Source organism: Hemiscyllium ocellatum, chromosome 9 (genome assembly GCF_020745735.1).
Source record: "Hemiscyllium ocellatum isolate sHemOce1 chromosome 9, sHemOce1.pat.X.cur, whole genome shotgun sequence".
Taxonomy (NCBI): domain Eukaryota; kingdom Metazoa; phylum Chordata; class Chondrichthyes; order Orectolobiformes; family Hemiscylliidae; genus Hemiscyllium; species Hemiscyllium ocellatum.
The window spans coordinates 112,532,531-112,557,598 of NC_083409.1; the positions used below are offsets into that span (position 1 = coordinate 112,532,531).

The 25,068-nt window shown below is 44.5% G+C and overlaps 1 protein-coding gene across 1 annotated transcript; it reads left to right on the forward strand.

The window, feature by feature from the left end:
* Positions 1 to 15,490: 15,490 nt before the first annotated feature.
* On the forward strand, positions 15,491 to 20,003 carry ccn1 (cellular communication network factor 1). The gene is made up of 5 exons (XM_060830652.1): positions 15,491 to 15,776; positions 16,486 to 16,699; positions 17,062 to 17,415; positions 18,210 to 18,382; positions 18,508 to 20,003. Exons 1-5 carry the CDS (start codon positions 15,726 to 15,728, stop codon positions 18,808 to 18,810), a joined length of 1,095 nt encoding a protein of 364 aa, XP_060686635.1. The 5' UTR covers positions 15,491 to 15,725; the 3' UTR covers positions 18,811 to 20,003.
* The last annotated feature ends 5,065 nt before the right edge of the window (positions 20,004 to 25,068 follow it).

Sequence of the window (25,068 nt, forward strand, 5' to 3'; positions counted from 1 at the left end):
TTCCCATCCCTTCTCCAAAAATGTATCACATCCCAGCTCTCTGTATTAAATTCCTTCTGCTACCTGTCTGCTCATTCTATCTAACATCCTGTTGCATGATATTCATGACATCCTCATTACCTGTTATACCTACAAAGTTGGTATCATCAGCAAGTTGTGAAATTTTACACGACCTTCCAATATGGGTCGGCACGGTGGCACAGTGGTTAGCACTGCTGCCTCACAGCGCCTGAGACCCGGGTTCAATTCCCGACTCAGGCGACAGACTGTGTGGAGTTTGCACGTTCTCCCCGTGTCTGCGTGGGTTTCCTCCGGGTGCTCCGGTTTCCTCCCACAGTCCAAAGATGTGCAGGTCAGGTGAATTGGCCACGCTAAAATTGCCCATAGTGTTAGGTAATGGGGTAAATGTAGGGGTATGGGTGGGTTGCGCTTCAGCGGGTCGGTGTGGACTTGTTGGGCTGAAGGGCCTGTTTCCACACTGTAAGTAATCTAATCTAATCTATCCATGCCGTTTACATGCATCCAAAACAGAAATGGTCTTTGGTATCTTTTCTATCCCTCCCTCCCATCTGAATAACAAACATTTGATCTTCATGCTCAAATTCTGGAGTGGGAGAAGCGTAGTTAAGTTGACTGGGACAATGCATCCATCCTAGGAGAAGCCAAACTGAGACATGCACGAGAATTCCTAGAAGCATGGCATTCCAACTGGAACTCTATCAACAAACACATCATGATTTTGAGGTACCAGTGTTGGACTAGTGTGGGCAAAGTTAAAAATCACACAACACCAGGTTATAGTCCAACAGGTTTATTTGGAAGCACCAGCTTTCGTAGCGCTGCTACTTCATCAGATGGTTGTGGAGAATTAGATCACAGAATTTACAGCAAAGGTTGCTGATAAAGGAGCAACACTCCGAAAGTTAATGCTCCCAAATAAACCTGTTGGACTATAACTTGACGTTGTGTGTTTTTTAATTTTGAACAACAAACACATCGATTTGGACCCTAACTACCTCCCTCTGAGAAAAAGAACAGGAAATGACATCACCAACACAGGAAGTGGGATCGCCAACCCAAGGAAACCTAAACACATAAATAAAAAGTGGGACATACCACCAGTGCTTCACCAGAGGCTCACTGATGATGTTACCTAGTATGGTGACAAAACGTCTAAAAATGAAGCTTCCAGCCCAGCGAGCAAGTTTACATCCAATAGTTAGGTGGTTGTTTTTGATGAGCACAGATGCACTGGGCTGAAGGGCTCAGTGCTGAGTGTCCATGATTCTGTGGAAAACTGAACATGAAACCTTGTAGATTCAGTGACAAAACTAGCTGAGGCCTGGTTGCTGAATGTTTTGCTTCAGTCTGAGACCCACTGCGATTTCGTTGTCACTTCACTGAGTTTGACACTGAGCATTGCTACAAGAGTTTCCTTTAACCTTTCCCAAGCACTGAGGCCTTAGATGATGTTTCTCCTACCACTCTAGCTTGGAGCCGTTAACACTGAGCATGGCGAGAATCGAAATCAGTCTCAATTTACACAGGGTCTTAGAATATTAACACTGCAACGAAGCATCATAGAGTAAGATGTGACATATAGGGAGGATATTATTCAGGTGGAGAGAGTCAGAGGAGATTTACCAGGATGGTGCCTGGTATGGAAGATTTGAGATTTAAGGAGAGGCTGGATAGGCTGGGACTTTCTTCACTGGAGTGTAGGAGGTCGAGAGGCGACCTGAAAGAAGTTTAGATAGAGTTAATGGTTGTTGTCTTTTCCCTAGGAGGAGGGATTTCATGACTCGGGAGCATATTTTTATGAGAGGAGAGAGAGTTTAAAAAGATATGAAGGGCAATTTGTTTACACAGAGGGTGGCTCACGTGTGGAATGAACTTCCTGAGAAAGTGGTGGATATGGGTACAATTGCCACATTTAAAAAACACTTAGGTGGGGATATGAATCGGAAAGGTTTGGAAGGATATGGCCCATGAGCAGGCAGGTGGGACTAGTCTAATTTGGGATTACGTTCAGCATGGACTGGTTGGGCTGAAGGGTCTGTTTCCGTGCTGTATAACTCTATGTAAGGAGATATTATGCCAGGATGAACAAAAGGACACTGGGTGGTTTGTAATTAATGTTGAAAGTTGGAGAGGTTAAGGAAGGGGATTGCAGAGCACAGAGCCCAGGATGCTGAAGGGGAAACTGTTCATGTGTCTTTCAAATTGGGATGGCCAGGAGGCTGGAATTGGAGGAGCATGGAAACCTTACAGCAGGTGGAGCTAGAGCAGATTACAGAGATCAGCAAGGGGGAGACCACGGTGGGGGGTTGTAAACGAGACTGAGAACTTTAAAACTGAGGTGCAACTTAACCAGCTGCACACGCAGGTCAGAAAGTATGGGGGTAATGAAGGGGCAGGGTCCAGAGTGTGGTGGGATCGGGGCAGTAAAGTTCAGAATGATTTCAGGTCTGGAGAGGAATATTCTGATCTGCACCCTGTTCAGGTAAGGGGCAGTGGTGAACCCTCTGGATGAAGCTGACTGGTAATTATTTGTGAAGCTCGCTCCTTGTTGTAGTTACACTCAGTTGCAGAGTCAGATCCTGATCCGAGTGCAGAAGTAGCAGAATGCCATCTGGTTGGAAGGGTGGACTTTGACTCTGGTGCAACACAGAGCTCCAGTGTAGGATGGGGTCTGGTTTAGAAAGGAATCACTGTATTAAGAGCATTTCAGCAGTTTGCAAAGTTAGAGGGAAAGCCAACAGCACAGATATTGGAAATCGAGAATACTTTACCGGCTGGTTAAAGGTTTACCACTCTCTATGTATGATGAAACCAGATAAAAGATCCTCTAAGAAGTAGTGATCATAACATGACAGAAATTAATATTCAGTTTGAGAAAGCTCAAGAGTGAGAAAGTTGGGTCAGAAACAAATGTGCTTAACATAAATAAAGGGACTTCTAATGGAATGAGGATAGAGCTAACTAATGTTGTGGTTCTGCTCGCCGATTTTAAAGAGCTAACTAAGATCAGCAGGAATGACAGATATTTAAGGAGGTAATTCATGACTCTCGGTGAAAATATATCCCAGTAAGGAGGAACAATTCGAAGAAAGGAATGAAACAGCCATGGTTAACCAAGGAAGTTAAGGACAGCATTGAGTAGAAAGGAAAAGCATAAGGAAGGTGACACTCTGAATTAAGCATACGAAGAGTAAAAAGGTAAGAAAGACAAAGAAAATAACCAATGAGTGCAAACTAGCAAGGAAGACAAAAACTGTCAGTAAGAGCTTCTTTAAATATATGAAAAGGAAGAGAAAGGTCAAAGTGAACATAGGGTCCTGAGAAAATGAATCTGGGGAGACAGTTTTGGGGAACAAGAAAATGGCTGAGGCATTAAACAGATATCTTTCATCAGCCTTTGATGTGAAAGATACTCCAAACACTGAGCATACGGGTGAGGAATTAAGTTACCATTGACATCACAAGAGAAGTCAGATTAGACAAACTAATGGGGCCAAAGACAGCCACATTCCCTGGCCCCAGTGCCTTACATCCCATGATTCTAAAAGAAATATCTACAGAGTTAGTGGGTGCATTGCTTATAAACTTCCAAAGGATTGGAAAGCTGCTGAAATGACACCTCTATTCAAAAAGGAAGAGAACACAATGTGGGAAACTATGGCCAATTAGCCTAATGTATATTGCCGGAAAAGTATTGGAATCAATTATTAAGGAAGTAATAACATTTGAAAAATCATGATCTCATCGATCAGAGTCAGCATGGCTTTATCAAAAGGAAATTATGTCTGACTAATTTATCAGAGTTTTTCTGAGGAAGTCTCAACCAGAGTGATAGAGGGGAACCAGTCAATGTGCTGTATTTGGACGTCCAGATGGTGTCATAAAATAACGGTCTACAGTGTTGGAGGTAGCACATTGGCATGGTTAGAGAATTGGCTCATGGGCAGGAAAGAGCAAGTGGAGATAAGGAATTCTTTTTCAGGTTAGTGACCTGTGGCTCGTGGGGTTCCACTGGGATCAGTGCTGAAACTACATCTCCGTTTACAATATTAATGACTTGGAGGAAGGAAGTTGGATGTAATGTAGACAAATTTGCAGATAACACAAAAATAAATGGAAAGACAGGTTGTGAGAGGGATAGAAACCTTTTAGTAAGAGATATTGATCGTTATTGACAGGTCTAAATTAATTTAGGATATCTGGTCGGCGTGAGTGAGTTGAACCAGAGGGTTTGTTTCTGTGCTCTCCAATGCTAGGACAATAACTCCAACTGCTGGTGAGACCACACATGGAGAACTGTGCGCTGCGGTGGCCCCCTTATTTAAGGAAAGACAAACTTTCATGGATGCAGTCCAGAAAAAGTTAACGGGAATGATCCCTGGTATGGAAGGATTGGCTTATGAACAAAGGCTAAACAGGTGGGGACTCCACTCACTGGAATTTAGAAGAATGTGAGGTGATCTCATTGAAACATCTCGGATTCTTAAGGGGTTTGACAGGGTCAATGCTGAGAGGATGTTTCCCCTCACGGGAGAGAGTCTAGGAGCAGAGGGCACAGACTCAGAATAAAGGGGCACCAATTTAAGACTGAGATGAGGAGGAATTTCTTCCCTCAGAGGGTCATCATTTAACTCTTTGTCACAGAGAGCAGTGGGGACGGAGTCCTTTTGTACATTTCAGATGGAGAGAGATAGATTCTTGGTCAGTCGGGGAGTCAAGGGTTACGGGGACAGGGCAGGAAAGTGGATGTGGGGAATGTCGAATCAGCAATGATCCTACTGAATAGTGGAGCAGGCTCGAAGGGCCGGAATGGCCTACTCCTGTTCCTATTTCTTATGGTCTTCGGAAAACACTAACGCTGGTTCTGTCTCCACAGATATTGCCAGGCTCACTGGGCGTTTCGAGCATTTTCTGTTAAATTGAATGTTGAGAGTTTATTTCAATCATTTTGAGCATATGCACCCAGACTAGCCTGTTTTCACACTGCCATCATCAATGAAAACATCTAGATTTCATGTCAACTTTCTCTGGTACTGCATTTTGGAAAGGCAAATCTTAGCATGTGAAGATTCTGGGGAGTGTTGCTGAACAAAGAGATCCTGGAGCGCAGGTTCACAGCTCCTTGAAAGTGGAGTCACAGATGACAGGATAGTGAAGATGATGTTTATTATACTTCCTTTACTTGGTCAGAGTATTGAGTACAGAGCCAGGAGGTCATGTTGCAGTTGTACAGGACATTGGTTTCGCCACTTTTGAAATATTGCATATAATTCTGGTCTCCTTCCTGTTGGAAGGATGTTGTGAAACTTGAAAGGGTTCAGAAAAGATTTACAAGAATGTTGCCAGGGTTGGAGGATCTGAGCTACAGGGAGAGGCTGAATAGACTGGAGCATCGGAGGCTGAGGGGTGACCTTATAGAGGTTTTTAAAATCATGAGGGGCATGGAAAGGGTAAATAGACAAGGTCTTTTCCCCAGAGTGGGGGAGTCAAGAACTAGAGGGCATAGGTTTAAGGTGAGAGAAGAAATATATAAAAGGGACCTGAGGGGCAATTTTTTCACGCAGATGGTGGTACGTGTATGGAATGAGCTGCCAGGGGAAGTGCTGGAGACTGGTACAATTACAACATTTAAAAGGTATCTGGATGGTATGTGAATAGGAAGGGTTTAGGGGGATATGGGCCGGGTATTGGCAGGTGGGACTAGATTGGGTTGGGATATCTGGTCGGCATGGACGGGTTGGACCAAAGGGTCTGTTTTCCTGCTGTACATCTCTATGACTCTATGACTCTGTATGGGCTGTGCCCAGCTTTTCTTTCTTACTTCATTTGAGTCACAATTTCCTCAAGTCCACATTGTGTTCCACAAATAGTGCCCTGTACAAGCATAAACATTTCCTTTCTGCATTTGAGATTATGAATAAGACTTTCCACATCAAAATCCTCTTTGGCTTCTGAGGTGCCCTTTAATGCCTGCACCATTTTAAGCTTAAAATCTGCCCTTTTTCTCTCTTCCTTGTATCTCTAGTTCAATTCTTCCCCATTCCATTTCTCTTCAATTTAATTCCAATGGATTTTCCATATCTTTTCCTGACCTTTGGGATTTCAACTCCAGTTTTTTTCATCATTTCTTTATGCTCACATTTCTTTAATTTTAAATCAATATCCGCTGCTTCAGGTATCTCACTACTCAGTGTTCCCAGTTCCTTCTGCACTTCCAAGAAACCCTAAACTGCGTTTGCCTTTTGAATATCCCTGCCTTCTTAGCTCTGGAAGGAAATTCCAATTGCAATTTACTTATCAGTTCAGTTAACCTGACTATGTCGGAGCAGATCACTGCAGACGCTGGAATCTGTACCGAAAACAAATGCTGGAGATCACAGTGGGTCAGACAACATCCATGGAGAGACAGCAAGGTAATGACTCTCTGGATGTGCCTGACCAGATGGGATCTCCAGCATTTTATCAACGTGACTTTGTGATCTTGTGTGAGTTGATCAGGAACACCTCTGCCACCTGCAGGAAGACCTCAGCAGTTTCCCGTGCCGTTTTGTTTTTATACAATACAAAACCTTGTCATTCTTTGAATCCTTTGTCCACTTATTAGCTTCATACCCATACCTTCATTGTCTTTGCTCTCAAACAATTGTGGAATGGACCCTATTTGCACATCATGACCCACTCGGGAGAGTGTGCTGATGCTCGATTCTGCCCCAGGAACATCAGAAAAATTAAAGACTTAATTTAAAAGGCATCTGGATGGGTACCTGAATAGGAAGGGTTTAGAGAGATATGGGCTGGCAAATGGGACTAGATTAATTTAGGATCTCTGGGCGGTATGGACGAGTTGGACTGAAGGGTGTGTTCCATGCTGTACATCTCTATGACTCTGAAATGATCAAAGCCCCCAATTTTCCTGTGTGGTGAACTTAGGTTGACAGAAATCACTGACCAGATTTCGGAACTTAATGACAAACTACTCTTTATTGCAAATCAAATCAGTTCTAACCTCAGACAAAGAAATTATCGCTGATAACTCTAAATTAAACTGTACCCCCACCTAAATCCTACACACACATGTGCCAACAAACACAGACAATCAACAAAAAAAGACGTTATGGGTAGAGACAAAAATGTTCAGGGAGCACAGTTCAATAGCACCAGCCTGCAGAATTCAACAAGAGTCCTTTTGCTTCTTCTCAGTCCTGATCTCTGACCTTGTTTGTTCCAAGTCCCCTTTGCTCTGCACTGCAGACACAGGGGGGGTGGTGCACTCATGTTCAGTTTCTCATCTACTTGGGAAAGACAGCAGCTTTAAAGTAGCTGGTGAGTGAGAATAGCAAGCTAACCTCCAATTCCCATTGACTTCTCCACATGGTGAGAGGGTGTTGTGTTTTTTGCATCTGGAGGCTATTTGCTGCTATATTGCTAACACATAGGTGGCCCCCACTGCCCAGCAGCCTATCAGAGAGTGACATGTTGAACATTCCTAACTCATAATAATCAATTAGCTGTCTCTGGGCAAAACTTCCCCAAACACACACTCACTCACTCACTGTGCCAATAAGTCCAGTAATCAGTCCCCACTGCTTGAGCACGCAGAGAGTGATAAGGGCGTGGAATGCCCTACCTGCTCATGTAGTCAACTCAGCCACGTTAGGGAGATTTAAACAATCCTTAGATAAGCACGTGGATGATTTTGGGATAGTGTAGGGGGACGAGCTGAGAGTAGTTCACAGGTCAGTGCAACATTGAGGGCCGAAGGGCCTGTTCTGCGCTGTATTGTTCAATGTTCTATGTTCTAAAAGTCACACAACATCAGACTTTAGTCCAACAGGTTTATTTGAAATCACAAGCTTTTGGAGCACTGCTCCTTTGTCAGGTAATGAAGGGGCAGCGTTCCAAAAGCTTGTGATTTCAAATAAACCTGTTGGACTATAGCTTGGTGTTGTTCGATTTCTGACTTTCTCCACCCGAGTCTAACACTGGCACCTCCACATCATGCTTGAGTGAGGCAGCAGTGTCAATACAACTCAGCATGAGTTCCAGCAACTTGCACGGCTTCCTTGGTTTAAGTCAGTATCCTTTCCTGATAAGGGGGTCACTGGATTCGACATGTAAACACTGTTTTCTCTTCACACACTCTGTAAGACTTGCTGAGTTTCTGTTTTTGTCGGTTTCAGACCTTCAGCATCTGTTGTTCTTTGTTTAATTTATCATTTTCCTCGTTTCAATAAAGAAAAATAAAATAATGTGGTTTTACGGAATTGAAGAGAGAGGTGGATAAGTGATGGGTTTTGTACCGTAGATTGGTGGGGAGAGGCATGACTGAGGAGGGGAAGGTTAGACTGTGAGGGAGAATAGAGATCGCAGGTGTCACATCGTACTACTTGTGCTGTTTCTCAAGAAAACAGGAATACAACGCATTAGGGGTGATGCTCAAGTTATAGAGAGTATTGATTAAATTTTATATGGAATCCCATGTTCAGCTTGTGTTTGACAACTGAAAAAGGTGGACATTGGCCTTTGTGAGATTAAAGAAGCAATTTACTGATTGAGGATGATCAGCCATGATCATAATGAATGGTGGTGCAGGCTTGAAGGGCAGAATGGCCTACTCCTGCACCTATTGTCTATTATTGCCTGTCCCTAGTTGCCCATTGAGAAGGTGAGGGTGAGCTGCCTTCTTGATTCGCAGCGGTCCATCTGCTGTGGGTTGACCCACAATGCCCTTCGGGAGGGAATTCCAGGATTTTGACCCAGTGACAGTGAAGGAATGGCAATATATTTCCAAGTCAGAGTGGTGAGTGGCTTGGAGGGGAACTTGCAGGGGGTGGTGTTCCCACGTATCTGCTGCCGTTGTCCTTCTTGATCGACGTATTCATTGGTTTGGAAGGTGCTGTCTGAGGATCTTTGGTGAATTTCTGCAGTACATCTTGTAGCTAGTACACACTGTTGCTACTGAGTATCGGGGTGGAGGGAGTAGATGTTTGTGAATGTGGTGCCAATTAAGCGGGGGGGGGGGCTGCTTTGTCCTGGATGGTGTGAAACTTGTGTGTTGTTGGAGCTGCCCCCATCCAGGCAAGTGGGCAGTATTCCATCACACTCCTGACTTGTCCCTTGTAGATGGTGGACAGGCTTTGGGGAGTTAGGGGGTGAGTTACTCACTGCAGGATTCCCAGCCTCTGACCTGCTCTTGTAGCCATCGTGTTTATGTGGCCAAATCAGTTCAAGTTCTGGTGAATGATAATTCGAGATGGGTTGGATTGAAGGGCTTGTTTCCGTACTGTATAAGTCTATGATTCTATGTCATGAGGTCATAAAAGGGGCTATAGAAATGCAAGAGTTTTTATAAATGCAAATATTTATTTAGTAAGTGTCTGCGTGAGTGCCCATGTCTGGCTCTGAGTGGTGGATGAGTGGCCTCTAGTGGCTGCTTGTGGTAGATATAGTTAAAAATCACCCAATACCAGGTTATAGTCCAACAGGTTTATTTGGAAGCACTAGCTTTCGGAGCGATGCTCCTTCATCAGGTGGTGATGACGGACAACCTGTTGAAGGAGCAGTGCTCCGAAAGCTAGTGCTTCCAAATAAACCTGTTGGACTATAACCTGGCGTTGTGTGATTTTTAACTTTGTCCACCCCTGTCCAACACTGGCTCCTCCACACAGAGGTAGATACATTTAATCAATCTGTTACAGACATCAGACCATTGGAAGTTGGAACAGGCCATTCAGCCCCTCAAGCCAGCTCATTCAATAGCATAGTGGCTAATCCAACATTCTTTATGTCCACTTTTCTGCTGTTTCCCAGTAACCCTCGATTCCCCAATCTATCAATCTCAGCCTTAAATATATTCCAGGACTCTGCCTCCACAACTCCCTGGAGCAAGGAGTTCCAGAGACTCACAACTCTCCAAGAGAGCAAATTCTTCTGCGTCGGATGATGTGGAGTCTGTGTGGGTGGGATTGAGGAACCACAAAGGCAAAAAAAACCATAATGGGAGTTATGTACAGACCTCCTAACAGTGGGCAGGACCAGGGGCGCAACATGTACTGGGAAATAGAGAAGGCATGTCAGAAAGGCAAGGTCACGGTGATCATGGGGGACTTCAATATGCAGGTGGACTGGGTAAATAATGTTGCCAATGGATCCAAAGAAAGGGAATTCATGGAATGCTTACAGGATGGCTTTTTGGAACAGCTCGTCATGGAGCCCACAAGGGAGCAGGCTATTCTGGACCTAGTGCTATGTAATGAACCAGACTCTATAAAAAATCTTAAAGTAAAGGAACACTTAAGAAGCAGCGATCATAATATGGTAGAATTCAGTCTGCAGTTTGAAAGAGAGAAGGCAAAATCGGATGTAACGGTGTTACAGTTAAATAAAGGTAATTATGAGGGCATGAGAGAGGAACTGACAAAAATAGACTGGAAGCAGAGCCTAGCGGGGAAGACAGTAGAGGAAAAAGGGCAGGAGTTTGTGGGTATAATTGAGGACACAGTACAGAGGTTCATCCCCAAGAAAAGAAAGATTATCCGGGGAGGGATTAGACAGCCATGGCTGACAAAGGAAGTCAGGAAATGTATTAAAGAAAAAAAGAGATCCTATAAAGTGGCCAAGAGCACTGGGAAATCAGAAGATTGGGAAGGCTATAAAAACCAACAGAGGATAACAAAGAGAGAATAAGGAAGGAGAGGATCAAATATGAAGGTAGGCTAGCCAGTAATATTAGAAATGATAGTAAAAGTTTCTTTCAATACATAAGAAACAAACAACAGGCAAAAGTAAACATTGGGCCACTTCAAACTGATGCTGGAAGCCTAGTGATGGGAGATAAGGAAATAGCTGGAGAACTTAACAAGTACTTTGCGTCAGTCTTCATAGTGGAAGACATGAGTAATATCCCAACAATTAAAAGGAGTAAGGGGGCTGTATTGAGTAAGTTGCCATTACAAAAGAGAAAGTGCTAGAAAAGCTAAAAGGTCTTAAAATTGATAAATCTCCTGGCCCCGATGGGATACACCCTAGAATTCTGAGGGAGGTGGCTGAGGAAATAGCGGAGGCATTGGTTGAGATCTTTCAAAAGTCACTGGAGTCAGGGATAGTCCCGGATGATTGGAAGATTGCTATTGTAACCCTTTTGTTCAAGAAAGGATCAAGACAAAAGATGGAAAATTATAGGCCAATTAGCCTAACCTCGGTTGTTGGTAAAATTCTAGAATCCATCATTAAGGATGAGGTTTCTAAATTCTTGGAAGTGCAGGGACAGATTAGAACAAATCAACATGGATTTAGTAAGGGGAGGTCGTGCCTGACAAACCTGTTGGAATTCTTTGAAGAGGTGACAAGTAGGTTAGACCAGGGAAACCCAGTGGATGTGGTCTATCTAGACTTCCAAAATGCTTTTGATAAGGTATCATTCGGGAGGCTGCTGAGCAAGGTGAGGGCCCATGGCGTTCGAGGTGAGCTACTGGTATGGATTGAGGATTGGCTGTCTGACAGAAGGCAGAGAGTTGGGATAAAAGGTTCTTTTTCGGAATAGCAGCCGGTGACAAGCGGTGTTCCGCAGGGTTCAGTGTTGGGGCCGCAGCTGTTCACATTATATATTAATGATCTGGATGAAGGGACTGGGAGCATTCTCGTGAAGTTTGCCGATGATACGAAGTTAGGTGGACAGGCAGGTAGTACTGAGGAAGTGGGGAGGCTGCAGAAGGATCTAGACAGTTTGGGAGAGTGGTCCAGGAAATGGCTGATGGAATTCAATGAGAGCAAATGTGAGGTCTTGCACTTTGGAAAAAAGAATACAAGCATGGACTACTTTCTAAACGGTGAGAAAATTCATAAAGCCAAAGTACAAAGGGATCTGGGAGTGCTAGTCGAGGATTCTCGAAAGGTAAACATGCAGGTTGAGTCCATGATTAAGAAAGCGAATGCAATGTTGTCATTTATCTCAAGAGGGTTGTAATATAAACGCACCATTGTGCTACTGGGACTTTATAAAGCTCTGGTTAGGCCCCATTTGGAGTACTGTGTCCAGTTTTGGTCCCCACACCTCAGGAAGGACATACTGGCACTGGAGCGTGTCCAGCAGAGATTCACACGGATGAGCCCTGGAATGGTTGGTCTAACATACGAGGAACGGCTGAGGATCCTGGGATTGTACTCATTGGAGTTTAAAAGATTAAGGGGCGATCTAATAGAAACTTACAAGATAATACATGGCTTGGAAAGGGTGGCGCTAGGAAATTGTTTCCGTTAGGCGAGGAGACTAGGACCCGTGGACACAGCCTTAGAATTGGAGGGGGTAAATTCAGAACAGAAATGCAGAGACATTTCTTCAGCCAGAGAGTGGTGGGCCTGTGGAATTCATTGCTGCGGAGTGCAGTGGAGGCCGGGACGCTAAATGTCTTCAAGGCAGAGATTGATAAATTCTTGATGTCACAAGGAATTAAGGGCTACGGGAAGAATGCTGGTAAGTGGAGCTGAAATGCCCATCAGCCATGATTGAATGGCGAAGTGGACTCGATGGGCCGAATGGTTTTACTTTCACTCCTATGTCTTATGGTCTTAAACAGTGCCCCTTTCTTCTGAGACAATATCCTCTGGTCCTAGACCCTCCCATGAGGAGAAACATCCTCTCAGGATTATTCTATGTGGATGGGTATAGGGTGGCACAGACGTCACTATCAAGAGGGCTGCTTGTTTGTTGGAGGCTGACATGAATGAGTCTGCTCAGGATTTGGGTCTGAGTTTTGGGCATGTCTAACAGATGGCCAATCATGGGTGAGCAGCTCTTAATTCCTGATTGGATAAAATCCAGAGGACTGGCTTGGTGTGCTCAAATTGTTTAAATGTTAATTTTAGCAAAGGGAGGTGACAGCTTCCTGGTGTCATTACTTAACTATTAACCCAGGGACTCAAATCATGTTTTAGTGACCTGGGTTTGAATCGTGCAGATGGTGGAATTGAGTTCAATAAAACCCTGAATTAAGAATCCTGGCTATTGTCAATTCTGTTTTTAGGTTGGATTCCCTACAGTATGGAAACAGGCCCTTCGGCCCAAATGTCCACACCCATTTACTCCTGACTCATGCACCTAGCACTATGGACAATCTACCCAATCTGAGCATCTTTAGATTATGGGAGGAGACTGGAGACCCCAGAGGAAACCCACGCAGAATGTGCAAACTCCACACAGACAGTCATCTGAGTTAGGAAGCCACCCAAGGTCCCTGACATTGTGAGGGGGCAGTACTAACCACTGAGCCACCCTCTTAGAAATGTGGCTTTAGTGAGCCCAACGTGATTCGAACACACGATCTGGAGTCGGACGCACTACTGTTGCGCCACAAACCCATTGTTAGTAGTTGTTAAAAATCTGGTCACTAATGTTCTTTAGGAAAGAAATCTCTCTGGTCTGGCCTACGTGTGATTCCAGTTCCTCAGCAAATTGTTTGATCTTAACTGCCCTCTGGGCAATTAGGAATAAATAGTCAATGATGCCCACATTCCCATGAATGAATGAAGATATTGTAAACTAGTCCACAGCAATTAGGAACAGTAACACATTCTGTCTTTGTCAGCGATCCCACATCCCCACAAATTGTTTTTACTTTTTAAGTAAAACTTACTTCCACGCTCTGTAAATGTTCCTGCTGTAGGAACCCCCTGATGAGATCAGATCCGATAACAACCAAAATTCATTCACAGAAACCTTCGGAAAAATAGCATCTGAAATTTACAATGGATTTGACTAGGTGTGAAAAACAAGTTGGATCTTTTTTCTAGAAAAAAAGTATCAAAACAAAAAAAAATTAGATTCCAGCAGGAAATGGATAAAGATAGAGCGAACTCAAAATGAGCTGACACTAAATCTCCCCAGAGACACTCTGGGCATGCAGATTGCTTTATATGGTAATTCCTGCCATTGTTCTTGCCTGTTAGGAAGGTAATTTCAATGAGTTCAGAATCAATAAGCCTCTCCCCACAACAACAACACAAAAGCAACATTGATAATCCAGCTGGGGGTGTCATCTGAGGAACCCCATATTGTAATACAATAAACAAGTCCCATCCCTCATTAATGGAAAACACATTATTGTACATGTAAGAGAGGTTTTTGGTTTTTTGGATAGAGTCAAAGTCCAATGGGCTGTTTGTTTACTTGATATGCAACAGGACCTAACAGAACTGTATCTTTGATAGTGTATAAAGAGAGTTTCTTTTTGTGAATAAAGTTTTTTTTGAAATAAGTATTTCTGGAAATGCTAAATATCCAGGATTCAGACATAGACAAACTAATGCAGTATCATTTCACACAGAAACTCTTCAATTCCTGGGCATGATGTACAGGGTGTTTGCTCATGAGATGTACACTTTCTGTCCTGGGTGTTTTGCCTCTTACTGTTCCTGGGCTGGGGCTGAAGAGTGTTCTGTCCCCTGTCCCATTCAGGCAAGAGGGAAGCAAGCACTTACCCCTTCCGCATGCAGGTCCGACTCATCAATCCACACTGCCTTGGAGATTCGCCTCAGGCTCTTGAGGTTAAAACAAAACTGCTCCAGCAACTCCTGGGACAGATTGTGCTCTGGGACGGTCTTTCTCCAAACAACATTCTTGGAAAAGTTAACCACCGCATGAAATATTTCTGCTTAAAGTCCCAGAAACCTGCCCTGGAACTATCTCACGACTAAATATATATTTTTTAAAAAGTGATTTTGTTTTTCTTTAAAATCTCTCCAGGATCATGTCACTTCTGATTCAGATGTAACGGTGATTGGTTTTAGAAGCACCATTTCTTCTGTGTGTGTGTGGAGGGGGAAATAAAACACAAGAGCTCTGTCAGTGTCAATGTTAGTCTGCACCCTCTCCCCTTCTCCCCTCAAGCACGCCACTCTCACATTTTCCACTGCCTTTATTCCAACATTACAACAATCTTTCAAACTGGAGCCTTGCTGCAAACATCAATCAGTTCCTTTTATATGCATCATGAAAAAAATGCAGTCTCGGGAATAACAGCAATACTTTGTGGTAACCAGGCAGCTCAAAAATGTGGAAAAGACAAGAATTCTACCAAATATGGGAACAAAATTACGTCGCCTGTGCGTATTCCATCTGGAAATACTTAGGAAGGATGAAGAAAGTGGTTAGGAATTCAAAGTCATAAACTTCCCCCTTCTCTGAAGTCAAGGCGAAATGATTTGTAAATATTTCATGATGCAAACTTCAAAGTATGTTCCACCCCCTCCCCCCTTTAAGAGGATGTGATTAAATGCTGTGCTCTGTTTTAATGGGGATGGGGTGAGAGAGTTTGAATGGTTCCTCTCTCTCTCTCTTTTTAGCTGGGGCGTGTCTGAGAAAACGCGCCAGAAACATTCCTGGGATTCCTGACCCTGAAATCAAACAAGATGTGCAGTCCCAGACAGCAGACTAACGTCAGCCTCTAGAGAGAGAGCCGCTTATAAAAGGCACAGTCCTGCAGACAGTCTCTACACAAAGCAGCTAGCAACAGAGAGAGAGAGGGAGAGAGAGAGAGAGAGAGAGAGAGAGAGAGAGATAGATATATATATATATATATCTGGGCTTACAGACATCCAGAGACAAGCCAGGAGGAAGGAGAGGAAACCCCACACACACACACGGACAAGAGAGTCACAGCAGCTTGTGTGTGCTCACAACTGGTCTTTCCAGATCTCCCCTCCCGAAAATGTTCCAGTCTGTAGCATTCGCTGCCATCCTCACAATTTGCCTTGCTGGGGTGAGTAACTTATTTCTCTTGTTACTGTTATTTCATTTAGAAAATCTGTAAAAGTTGATCACCTTAGCTGACTAGAGAAATCTATTTCAAAAACATTAATGTCTCAACTGGGCTGAGGGAACTACAAAGTTTCAGAAATGAAGGTTTTGGATAAATATTTGTTTTATTTTAAAATGTTTTTGGTGGTGGGCTGGGGGAAGTGTGGTGGGGGCTAACTGTCAAAGAAAGGGCTGGAGGGTAAGGAACTGATTGCAGACGCTGGAATGGTGAGGCAGACACAGAGAACCCTCAGCAGTTCTGGCAGCCCAGGCTAACCCTTCAGGACATTTTTAAAAGGAGTTGGGTCAGACACAAGGGGCTAAATGGCCTCACTGCTGAGCAGCATCACCCTAAGAATGGCAGGGGCTTCATGCAGGAGAGGGGAGAAGAAAAAGAGCTAGCAGCTGACACAATGGGCCAAATGGGCTCCTTCTGGGCAGTGGTTGCGGGATATGTGTGAGTGTATGTGAATATGTGTGTGTGTTGTTTGTGTGTGTGTGTGTGTGTGTGTGTGTGTGTGAGTGTGTGTGTGTGTGTGTGTGTGTGTGTGTGTGTGGGTGGGGGGGGGGGAAGGAGGGGGTTCTCTATTAGCAATGTACCTTGCCACGTTGTGGTTTTATTGTGAGCTGGAGACTGAGGGCATTTGTAAATTTTTGTCTTGAACCCACAGGCGACGTTAACCTGCCCACCGAAATGCCAGTGCCCGCAGGAGGTGCCCAGCTGTGCCCCAGGGGTCAGCCTGACTCTGGACGGCTGTGGATGCTGCCGTGTTTGTGCCAAGCAGCTCAATGAGGATTGCAGTAAGCTGCAGCCTTGTGACCACACTAAGGGCTTACAGTGCAACTTCGGGGCCAGCCCCATTGCTCAGCAGGGCATCTGCAGAGGTAAGAGATTCTTGGGGCTCAGGGAGAAATGTATTCAAACTGCTCGGGATGTTTCCTGTCATTAGCTGAAATGGAAAGCAGTTCTTCTCATATTTTAAAGCCATGTTTGGTTATGTTTTATTGTTCTTTGGATGTTGGTTGGCAGCTAGGCTTGAGTTCCGCAGTCAGGAATGTAACTCACTGTGTATAGATGTTTGAGGGGAAAGTGATTCCTGAGTAATCCATTGTTCAATTCCTGCATTCCTCCACGGACCGGTGCTTACAAATCCCTCAGCTATGTAGCTTGTAAACATAGGATTTGTTCTCCAATTAGTTCTTCCCTTTTAATAATTAAAGGGAAACCTTTCTGTTTATTTTCACAGCGCGGTCTGAAGGAAGACCTTGTGAGTACAACAGCAAAATCTACCAGAACGGGGAGATCTTTCAACCAAACTGCAAGCATCAGTGCACCTGTATCGACGGAGCAGTGGGCTGTGTGCCACTGTGCCCACAGGAGCTCTCCCTGCCCAACATGGGCTGCCCTAACCCCCAGCTGGTTAAGGTGTCAGGCCAGTGCTGTGAGAAATGGGTCTGTGATGGGAACAAGGCAGGAGCAGAGGCCCACGACACAGATGATCTCTTCAGCCAAGAGACAGTGGGCAAGTCCTGGCAATCTGGGCCACTCCACAACAATGGGCTGCTCTCCCTAATTCGACAAGGCCTCAAGAGACTACCTGGTAAGTGTTTAAAGCGTCTCCCAGGATAGAAGGAGGCCTTTTGACCCATCCTGCTGATACTGGCTATTGGACGCAGTTATCGCAATAGCCTCAATCTTCCCACTTTCCACCTGATCCTCTCCTCTTGAAATATTTATCCGGTTGCAAGTTATTATTGAATTCATTTCCAAAAGCATTTCAGTGAATTCTGATCACAACAGCTCACCACGTGAGCCAATCCCCTTTCCTACTTTGTTCCCTGCTTTTACGAGCCACCATTGTAAATGTTGAACGTAACAACAGCTGTGTTGCTCCGTTACAGCTTGCCATCACAAAAGATAACTTTATTATATCCCATGGATCTGTCCGAGGGCTGGTTATCCCTTTGCTGCAGTTTACAGACGGATGATCACCTTTCAACAGGTGCATTCCCAATTGTTACTGCAAACACTAAACCACGACCTTCCTGAACTCTTAACTATCGCCCCATTTCAGGAAATTACAATTAAAAAGAGTTGGAAAACCCCAGTAGAAATGGTGTCATCACCGGGTGCCATGTGGGATCCACTTCCTGTACAAAGATGGCGAGGTTTAGAGAAGCTGCTGGAAGTTACAGGTGGAAACTGCTACTTCCCAATAACCCAGCTGCATGTTGATTTCTCACTGATGTTAACTAGAAACTGTACACCAGACTGATAACCGAATAACTGAGAACCGAATCGGCAAGAATATTTGTGAGATGACTTGACTGAAAGTGGAGCTGTCCCTCTGCAATGTTTTTTTTTCTGAATGGCCCTTGTTATTTTTCTTCTCAGCCTGGAGTGCCAAATGTTTTGTCCAGACAACGGAGTGGTCGCAGTGCTCCAGGACCTGTGGGACGGGCATCTCCACAAGGGTCACCAATGACAATCCTGAGTGTAAGCTTCGAAAGGAGACCAGACTCTGTGACATCCATCCCTGCAAACAGGTCACCATTCCCAAACTGAAGGTAAGTCCCTCCCTTGCTGCTGAACGAACGGGCGATCCCGACATTTTGTTTTTGCATCCACTTTTGAATGAGTCCATATCCTTTGCTAATTACACTTCGATTCCTCTTATTGCTCTCCATCACAGAAAGGAAAGAAGTGCTACAGGACCAGGAAATCCCCTGCTGCTGTCCACTTCACCTATGCTGGTTGTGCCAGTGTGAAGAAATACCGTACCAAGTACTGTGGCTCCTGTGTCGATGGGCGGTGTTGCACCCCTCAGCAGACCCGGACCGTCCGTGTTCGCTTCCGTTGTGATGATGGAGAGACCTTCGCCAAGAACATGATGATGATCCAATCCTGTCGTTGCCATTACAACTGCGCCCACCACAACGAGGCGTCCAATCCTTACATCATGTTGCACAATGACATTCACAAATTCCTAGATTGACATGCTGCGTAGCGAGAGGGGGCAGAGGAAAAGCCAATTGGTGTGTGACTTAGGGAGAAAGGGATGCAAGCAAAAGGGAAGAGGCCGTTCAACTCCTAAAGCCACAATGTGGAGGAGCCGGTGTTGGACTGAGGGCAGGACAGAGTCATACCCCGCCAGGTTATAGTCCGGCAGGTTTATCTGAAAGTACAAGCTTTTGGAGGGCATTGCCTTTGTCAGGTGGTGAAGGAGCAGCGCTCTGAAAGCTTGTGATTTCAGATAAACGTGTTGGACTATAACCCGATGCTGTGTGACTTCTGACTTTGTCCAGCTCTTAAAGCGGCAGCCTTTATGGAATAATTCTTCCTTTCACTTTGAAAGTGAGAGAGGGTTTGTCACGGTTATGGGAATAACCAGCACAATTTAAGATTTGCACTGGCCCCAAGTTAGAATCTCCCCAACTAAATGCCATATCAGTTCCAACATATCATTGGAGAATGTGAGGAGGGATTCCTGTTTTGTTTTGAAGGGGCTGTTGTGTAGGATTCTAAATTTTGCCACGTCTCACTGGCAGTGACATGGAAAGGGATGGGAGGGCACGGGCAGAGAGTTTTGTTGTGATACTGTAGCTATACCTACATGCACTGTGCAGCATTGCCCATGTGGCAGCTAAAGACTGAGGGAAAGAGTCGACCCTCAAAGTTAATCGAAAGCTTCAATTTGTTGGAGCAAGGAGATCGCTTCATTTTGGAGCATAGTTTCTGTGGGCTTTTGTTCTGTTTGTAACAAAGCAATTGTATATTTGTATTATTATATAATGTCTTATCGTGTATCATTATCAGTGTATTTTTATCAAGTGCTTGAATGAAAAGATGGTTGTAATTGAAAATGTAATAATTAGTTGGTGTTCCTGAGCAAGGAAATGGTGTGGGTTAGCAACCTTTACGTGGGTCACATCACTTCCTGAAGTGAGCTACACAGCTCACATCATCTGGCAGCTAACAAGCAACTCTCTGTAAAGGCTTTAGCTGTCTACTCCGCATAGCACAGCGGTTATTACCCAGACCTGCAGTATATCCTTCCAATGTTGCATTATTTATCAAAAATGTAGCAAATTCTATTTGGATACAGAGGAAAAATGTCATACTGGAATGAAATGTACATAGATTTTAATTTTTTTAAGGAGAAAATAAAATAAACAATTTATTTATGGACCTGATTGGGTGCGTTCTGTTTCAAAGTGTAATAACAGGCATGAGTCATGTGTGGGATCTAAGTGAGATCAGCTCTCCCATCAGTTCAAACACCCTTGAACTATACAAACATCAGATATTATGTGATAGTAGCTAATCACGATACACACCGTCCCACATTGAGCACTGTGCTGGGATGCGGACTCAGACTGCATTCGGAATATTGTGAGCAGTTTGGGCCCCCGTGTCTAATGAGGAATGTTTGAGGACTCTGGGTTCTGTGCTCGATGGTGTTTTGAAGGGGGGGGGGGGAGGTTGGTTGGAATCTGATCGAAACTTACACAATACTTAGAGGCCTGGATAGAGTGGACGTGGAGAAGATGTGTTGGAGAAGATGTTTCTACCAGGAGGAGAGACTCGGATCCGAAGGCAGTGCCTCAAGATGGATACAACACTTTAGATCTGAGGCATCGAGAATTTCCTCAGCCGGGGGGGGGGGGGGGGGGGGGGGGAGGGTTGGGGAATCTGTCAAACTCATTGCTGGAGAAGGCTTTCGAGGCCAAGTCATTATGTGTATTTGCAACAGAGATAGGTTCCTGATTACTAAGGGGATCAGGGGTTACAGGACCGTGGGGTTGAGGAATATATCGGCCATGATTGAATGGTGCAGCAGACTCGATGGGCTGAATGACCTATTTATGCTACCTCTTGTGATCTCATATTTCCCAGTCAGGATGGTGAGTGGGTTGGAGGGGAACTTGCAGGGGGTGGTGTTCCCATGTATCTGCTACCCTTGTCCTTCCAGATGGAAGTTGGAGATGGATTTGGAAGATGCTAGCTGAGGATCTTTTGGTGAATTGCTCCCTTAGAAGAAAAGGGATGAATACTTGAGAGATGAAGTGGATTTAAGCAGGAAATGAGACTAAATGAACGGATGTCCTAACTCTCAGGCCCAAGGAAGATATTTCACAAGAAATGCAAATGATCCTTAAAGGACCTGCTTAAAGATTCCAGTGGAATGAAAGAACATCCTGATAGATCCATAGACCATCACCCCTGAATCTCACCTTTCAATGAACCCACCCCAAGGTTAACAAGAACCATCCTTCAGGTCTAAAATAGTTCAGTCAAATCTAAGACGGAATTGCAGTTGCATATTATTTTTTTTCTTCTTTCAGTGACTGAGCCAGCGTTGGTGCCAGTCTCTAATTGCCCTTCCTTGGCCAGTTCAGAGGGCACTTAAGAGTCAACCACATTGGCTGTGGGTCTGGTGAAAGTCAAACACTAAGATTGCTGGAAATCCAAAACATACAGAGAATGTTGGAGAAACTCAGCAGGTCTGCCAGAGGTAATGTTTCAAGTTCACGTTTCAGAACTTCTTTGGCCAGTTCTGAAAAAGATTCATCTTAGACTTGAAATATTTACAGTGCGTAAATTTGAAAATAAGGTAAGGACCGCAGATTTTCACATTTTTATTCCCATTTGAGAATCAGGTGGATTTTTTTTAAAAATGAGAATTGACAATGATTCCATGGCCATTATTAAACTAGCAAGTTTAAAACTCCAGGTTCTCATTGCATTCAAATCTCATCGTCTGCCATGCTGGGATTTAGACACTTGTGCCAGATCATTACCCAGTCCAGTGACAAAAGGTTCAGTTCCTCCCTAACCACAGGTGTGGTGACAGAGGATTGTAGGACAGCCAGTGTGTTACTATTATTTGAGAAAGGAACATGAGATAAACCCAGAAACTACATACCAGTCAGCTTAACCTTAGTGGTGGGGAAACGTATTCTCAGTGACAGAATTAATCTGTATTTGGTGAGGCAGAAATTAATAAACGACAGTCAGCATGGGAAGGTCATGTCTGACCACTTTGACTGAATTTTTTGAAGAGGTAACCAGGTGTGTAGATGAGGGCAATGCATTTGATTTATTCTATTTGGATTTCAGAAAGCTTTTGATAAGGTCACTCATAACAGACCCATAGTGATGGTAAGAGCCCATGGAATCCAAGAAAATTTAGCTAATTGGATCCAGAATTTGCTGCATGGCAGGAAGCAAAAGGTGATTGTCAAGGGATACTTTTGTGACTGGAAGCCTGTGTCTAATGGGTTTCAGAGCTGAAAATGTGTTGCTGGAAAAGTGCAGCAGATCAGGCAGCATCCAAGGAGCAGGAAATTCGACGTTTCCAGATCTCCAGCATCTGTAGACCTCACTTTCTCCTCTAATGGGTTTCAGCAGGGATCAACGTTGGGGCCCTTGCTGTTTATTATATTTGTAACTTTTTATTTGAATTAATTGATTTAGACTTGAATGTAAGAGGATTGATCAGTAAGTTCTCAGATGAAATGAAAATTGGTAGGATGGCAAATAGTGAGAAGAATAACCTTAAATTACAGGAGGATATATGTGGTCAAATGGGTTGATCAGTGGTCAATGGAATTCAGTCTGGCTAAGTGTGAAGTGATGCACTTGGACAGGAAAAACAAGGCAAGGAAATACACGATGAACAGCTGGACCCCATGTAGCTCCAAGGATTCAGAGGGAACCGTTTCAAGTTTTACAAATCTTCCCTATAACAGGGAGACCAGAATTACACGCAGAATCCCAGAAGTGGCCAAACCAATGTTGTGTAAAAAGACATATGGGATATTTGTCTTTATTAGCTGAGGGCTGGGGTCTAAGAACAGTGAGGTGATGATGGGACTGTTTGAAACATTGGTTAGGCCGCAACTAGATTGGTTCATGCAGTTCTAAAATGCACATTGTCAGAGGGACGTGATAGCACTGGGGAGGGTGCAGAGGAGACTTCCAGGGTGTAGCCTGGGCTGGAGAGTTTCAGTGATGAAGAGGGATTGGACAGACTGGGCTTGTTTACCTGACAGCAGAAGAGACAGAGAGGAGACATGATCAAGATGGAGAAAGTGATGAGGGGCATTGATGGAGTAGACAGGAAGGAACCTCTCCCTTATTGGAGGGATCAATGACCCGGGCCATGGATTTAAGGGAAAGGGCAGGAGGTTTAGAGGGGGATTTGAGGGTAAATGTTTTCACCCAGACAGCGATGGGAATCTGGAACTCCCTGCCTGTAAGGGAGAGAGAGGCAGAAACCCGCAGCACAGGGTTTAGATGGCACTGTTACACAAAGGCATACAGGGTATGGGCCAAGTGCTGGGATAGTTAGGGGGCTGTGTTTGACCAGCACAGATCTGCTGGGCTGAAGGGCCTCTTTTCAGGGCTGTAGACTGTATAACATTGCACTAATACACACTCATATCTGGAGTAATTCAGTTTAAAGAGAATCGATCCCGTGTCAGGGAAGATCCGAGCTGATTATGTTCACACATAATCCAAACGTGGGAGAGCCTGTTCAAAACACACCCTGTAAATTTCATCCCAAAGTGTGAAAGCTCTGCATATCGCAACCTGGACTGGGCACCGACAAAGATTTATATATTCAAGTGGAAGCTTGGAATCGTTAGACAACATTGAATAGTTTCTCCATTCAAGCCAGGCGTCAGACTGAAAGGAATTAGCTGGGAGGAATGTCTCCCAGTTTGCAGGTTTCCTTTCACAAGTTGGGCACAGGCAATTACTTCTACCTAATCCCAGTAACACACCGACTAAACCTCGCAAAGATAAGCAAAGAGGAATGCGTAGGATTTCACGCAAGGTCCTCAGACCAGGCAGAGAGAAGTGGGAGGGAGGGGATGAGAGGAGTGATTGTAAGGCACAGAATTTGTAGCAATTTATGTCCTATGACCTTATACTCCACAACCACCTGATGAAGGAGCAGCGCTCCGAAAGCTAGTGCTTCCAAATAATCCTGTTGGACTATAACCTGGTGTTGTGTGATTTTTAACTTTGCCCACCCCAGTCCAACACCAGCACCTCCATATCAAGATAATCCAAGATTTTCTAATCAGCTGTGTGGAGGTAGAGTCTCACACTGAGCAGAGATTTCTCTGCAGGGTCATGGGGACCCTGCCTCATTGTTATCAGTGAACTGCAAAAAAAATGACATGCCCAGTAACAGACGGAAGGAATGTTCACATTGAAAGCTCAGCTTTCTTCAGCCCCATGGAGGGCAAGAACTGGTGCCTGCCATTTAAAATCGATAACAAATTAAATTTACTCCAAGGCAATAATTCCACTGGGAAATTCAACCCAAAGGGACTTGGGGGGAACTCGTGCATGAAACACAGAAAGCCAGCACACAGGGACAGCAGGTAATCAGGAAGGTCACGAAATGCTGGCCCTTACTTCAAGGGGATTGGAGTATAAAGGGGCTGGGGAGACCACACCTGGCATACTTTGAAGAGTATTAGCCCACTTATTTAAGAAAGATTATCATTTCATTGGAGGCAGATCAGAGAGGGCTCATTGGGATGATCCCAGGGAGCAAAGGTTAAACAGGTTGGGACTCTACTCCCTGGAGTTTAGGAGAATGAGAGGTAATCTCACTGAAACACATCGGATTCTTAAGGGGTTTGACAGGGTCAATGCTGAGAGGATGTTTCCCCTCCTAGGACAAACTGGGACCAGAGGGCACAGTCTCAAAATAAAGGGGCACCAATTTAAGACTGAGATGAGGAGGAATTTCTGCTGTCAGAGGGTTGTGGGTCTCTGGAACTCCTTGCCAGAGAAAGCTGTGGGGGCAGAGTCCTTGTGTATATTTAAGGCTGAGAGAGAGAGAGAGAGAGATTCTTAATCACTGTCCTCACTGCTAGACAAGGTAAAAACAATGACTGCAAATGCTGGAAACCAGATTCTGGATTAGTGGTGCTGGAAGAGCACAGCAGTTCAGGCAGCATCCAAAGTGCAGCAAAATTGACGTTTCGGGCAAAAGCCCTTCATCAGGACCGAAACGTCGATTTCGCTCCACTTTGGATGCTGCCTGAACTGCTGTGCTCTTCCTGCACCACTAATCCATCACTGCTAGACAAGCCAGGGATACAAACACCTTACAGCACCAACTCCATCAGCAAAGACAGCATCCTCAAACTACTGGATCTACACTTCATAACCCACTTCACTTCAATGTCAAGATCTACAAACAAATTAGCGCGACGCCTATGGGATC

Excerpts from the sequence above, each read along its gene's own strand:
- ccn1 (XM_060830652.1), top strand. The coding sequence starts at position 15,726 with ATGTTCCAGTCTGTAGCATTCGCTGCCATCCTCACAATTTGCCTTGCT. Across the intron at positions 16,700-17,061 it reads TCAGCAGGGCATCTGCAGAG|CGCGGTCTGAAGGAAGACCT; the intron begins GTAAGAGATTCT and ends TTATTTTCACAG. Across the intron at positions 18,383-18,507 it reads TCACCATTCCCAAACTGAAG|AAAGGAAAGAAGTGCTACAG; the intron begins GTAAGTCCCTCC and ends TCTCCATCACAG.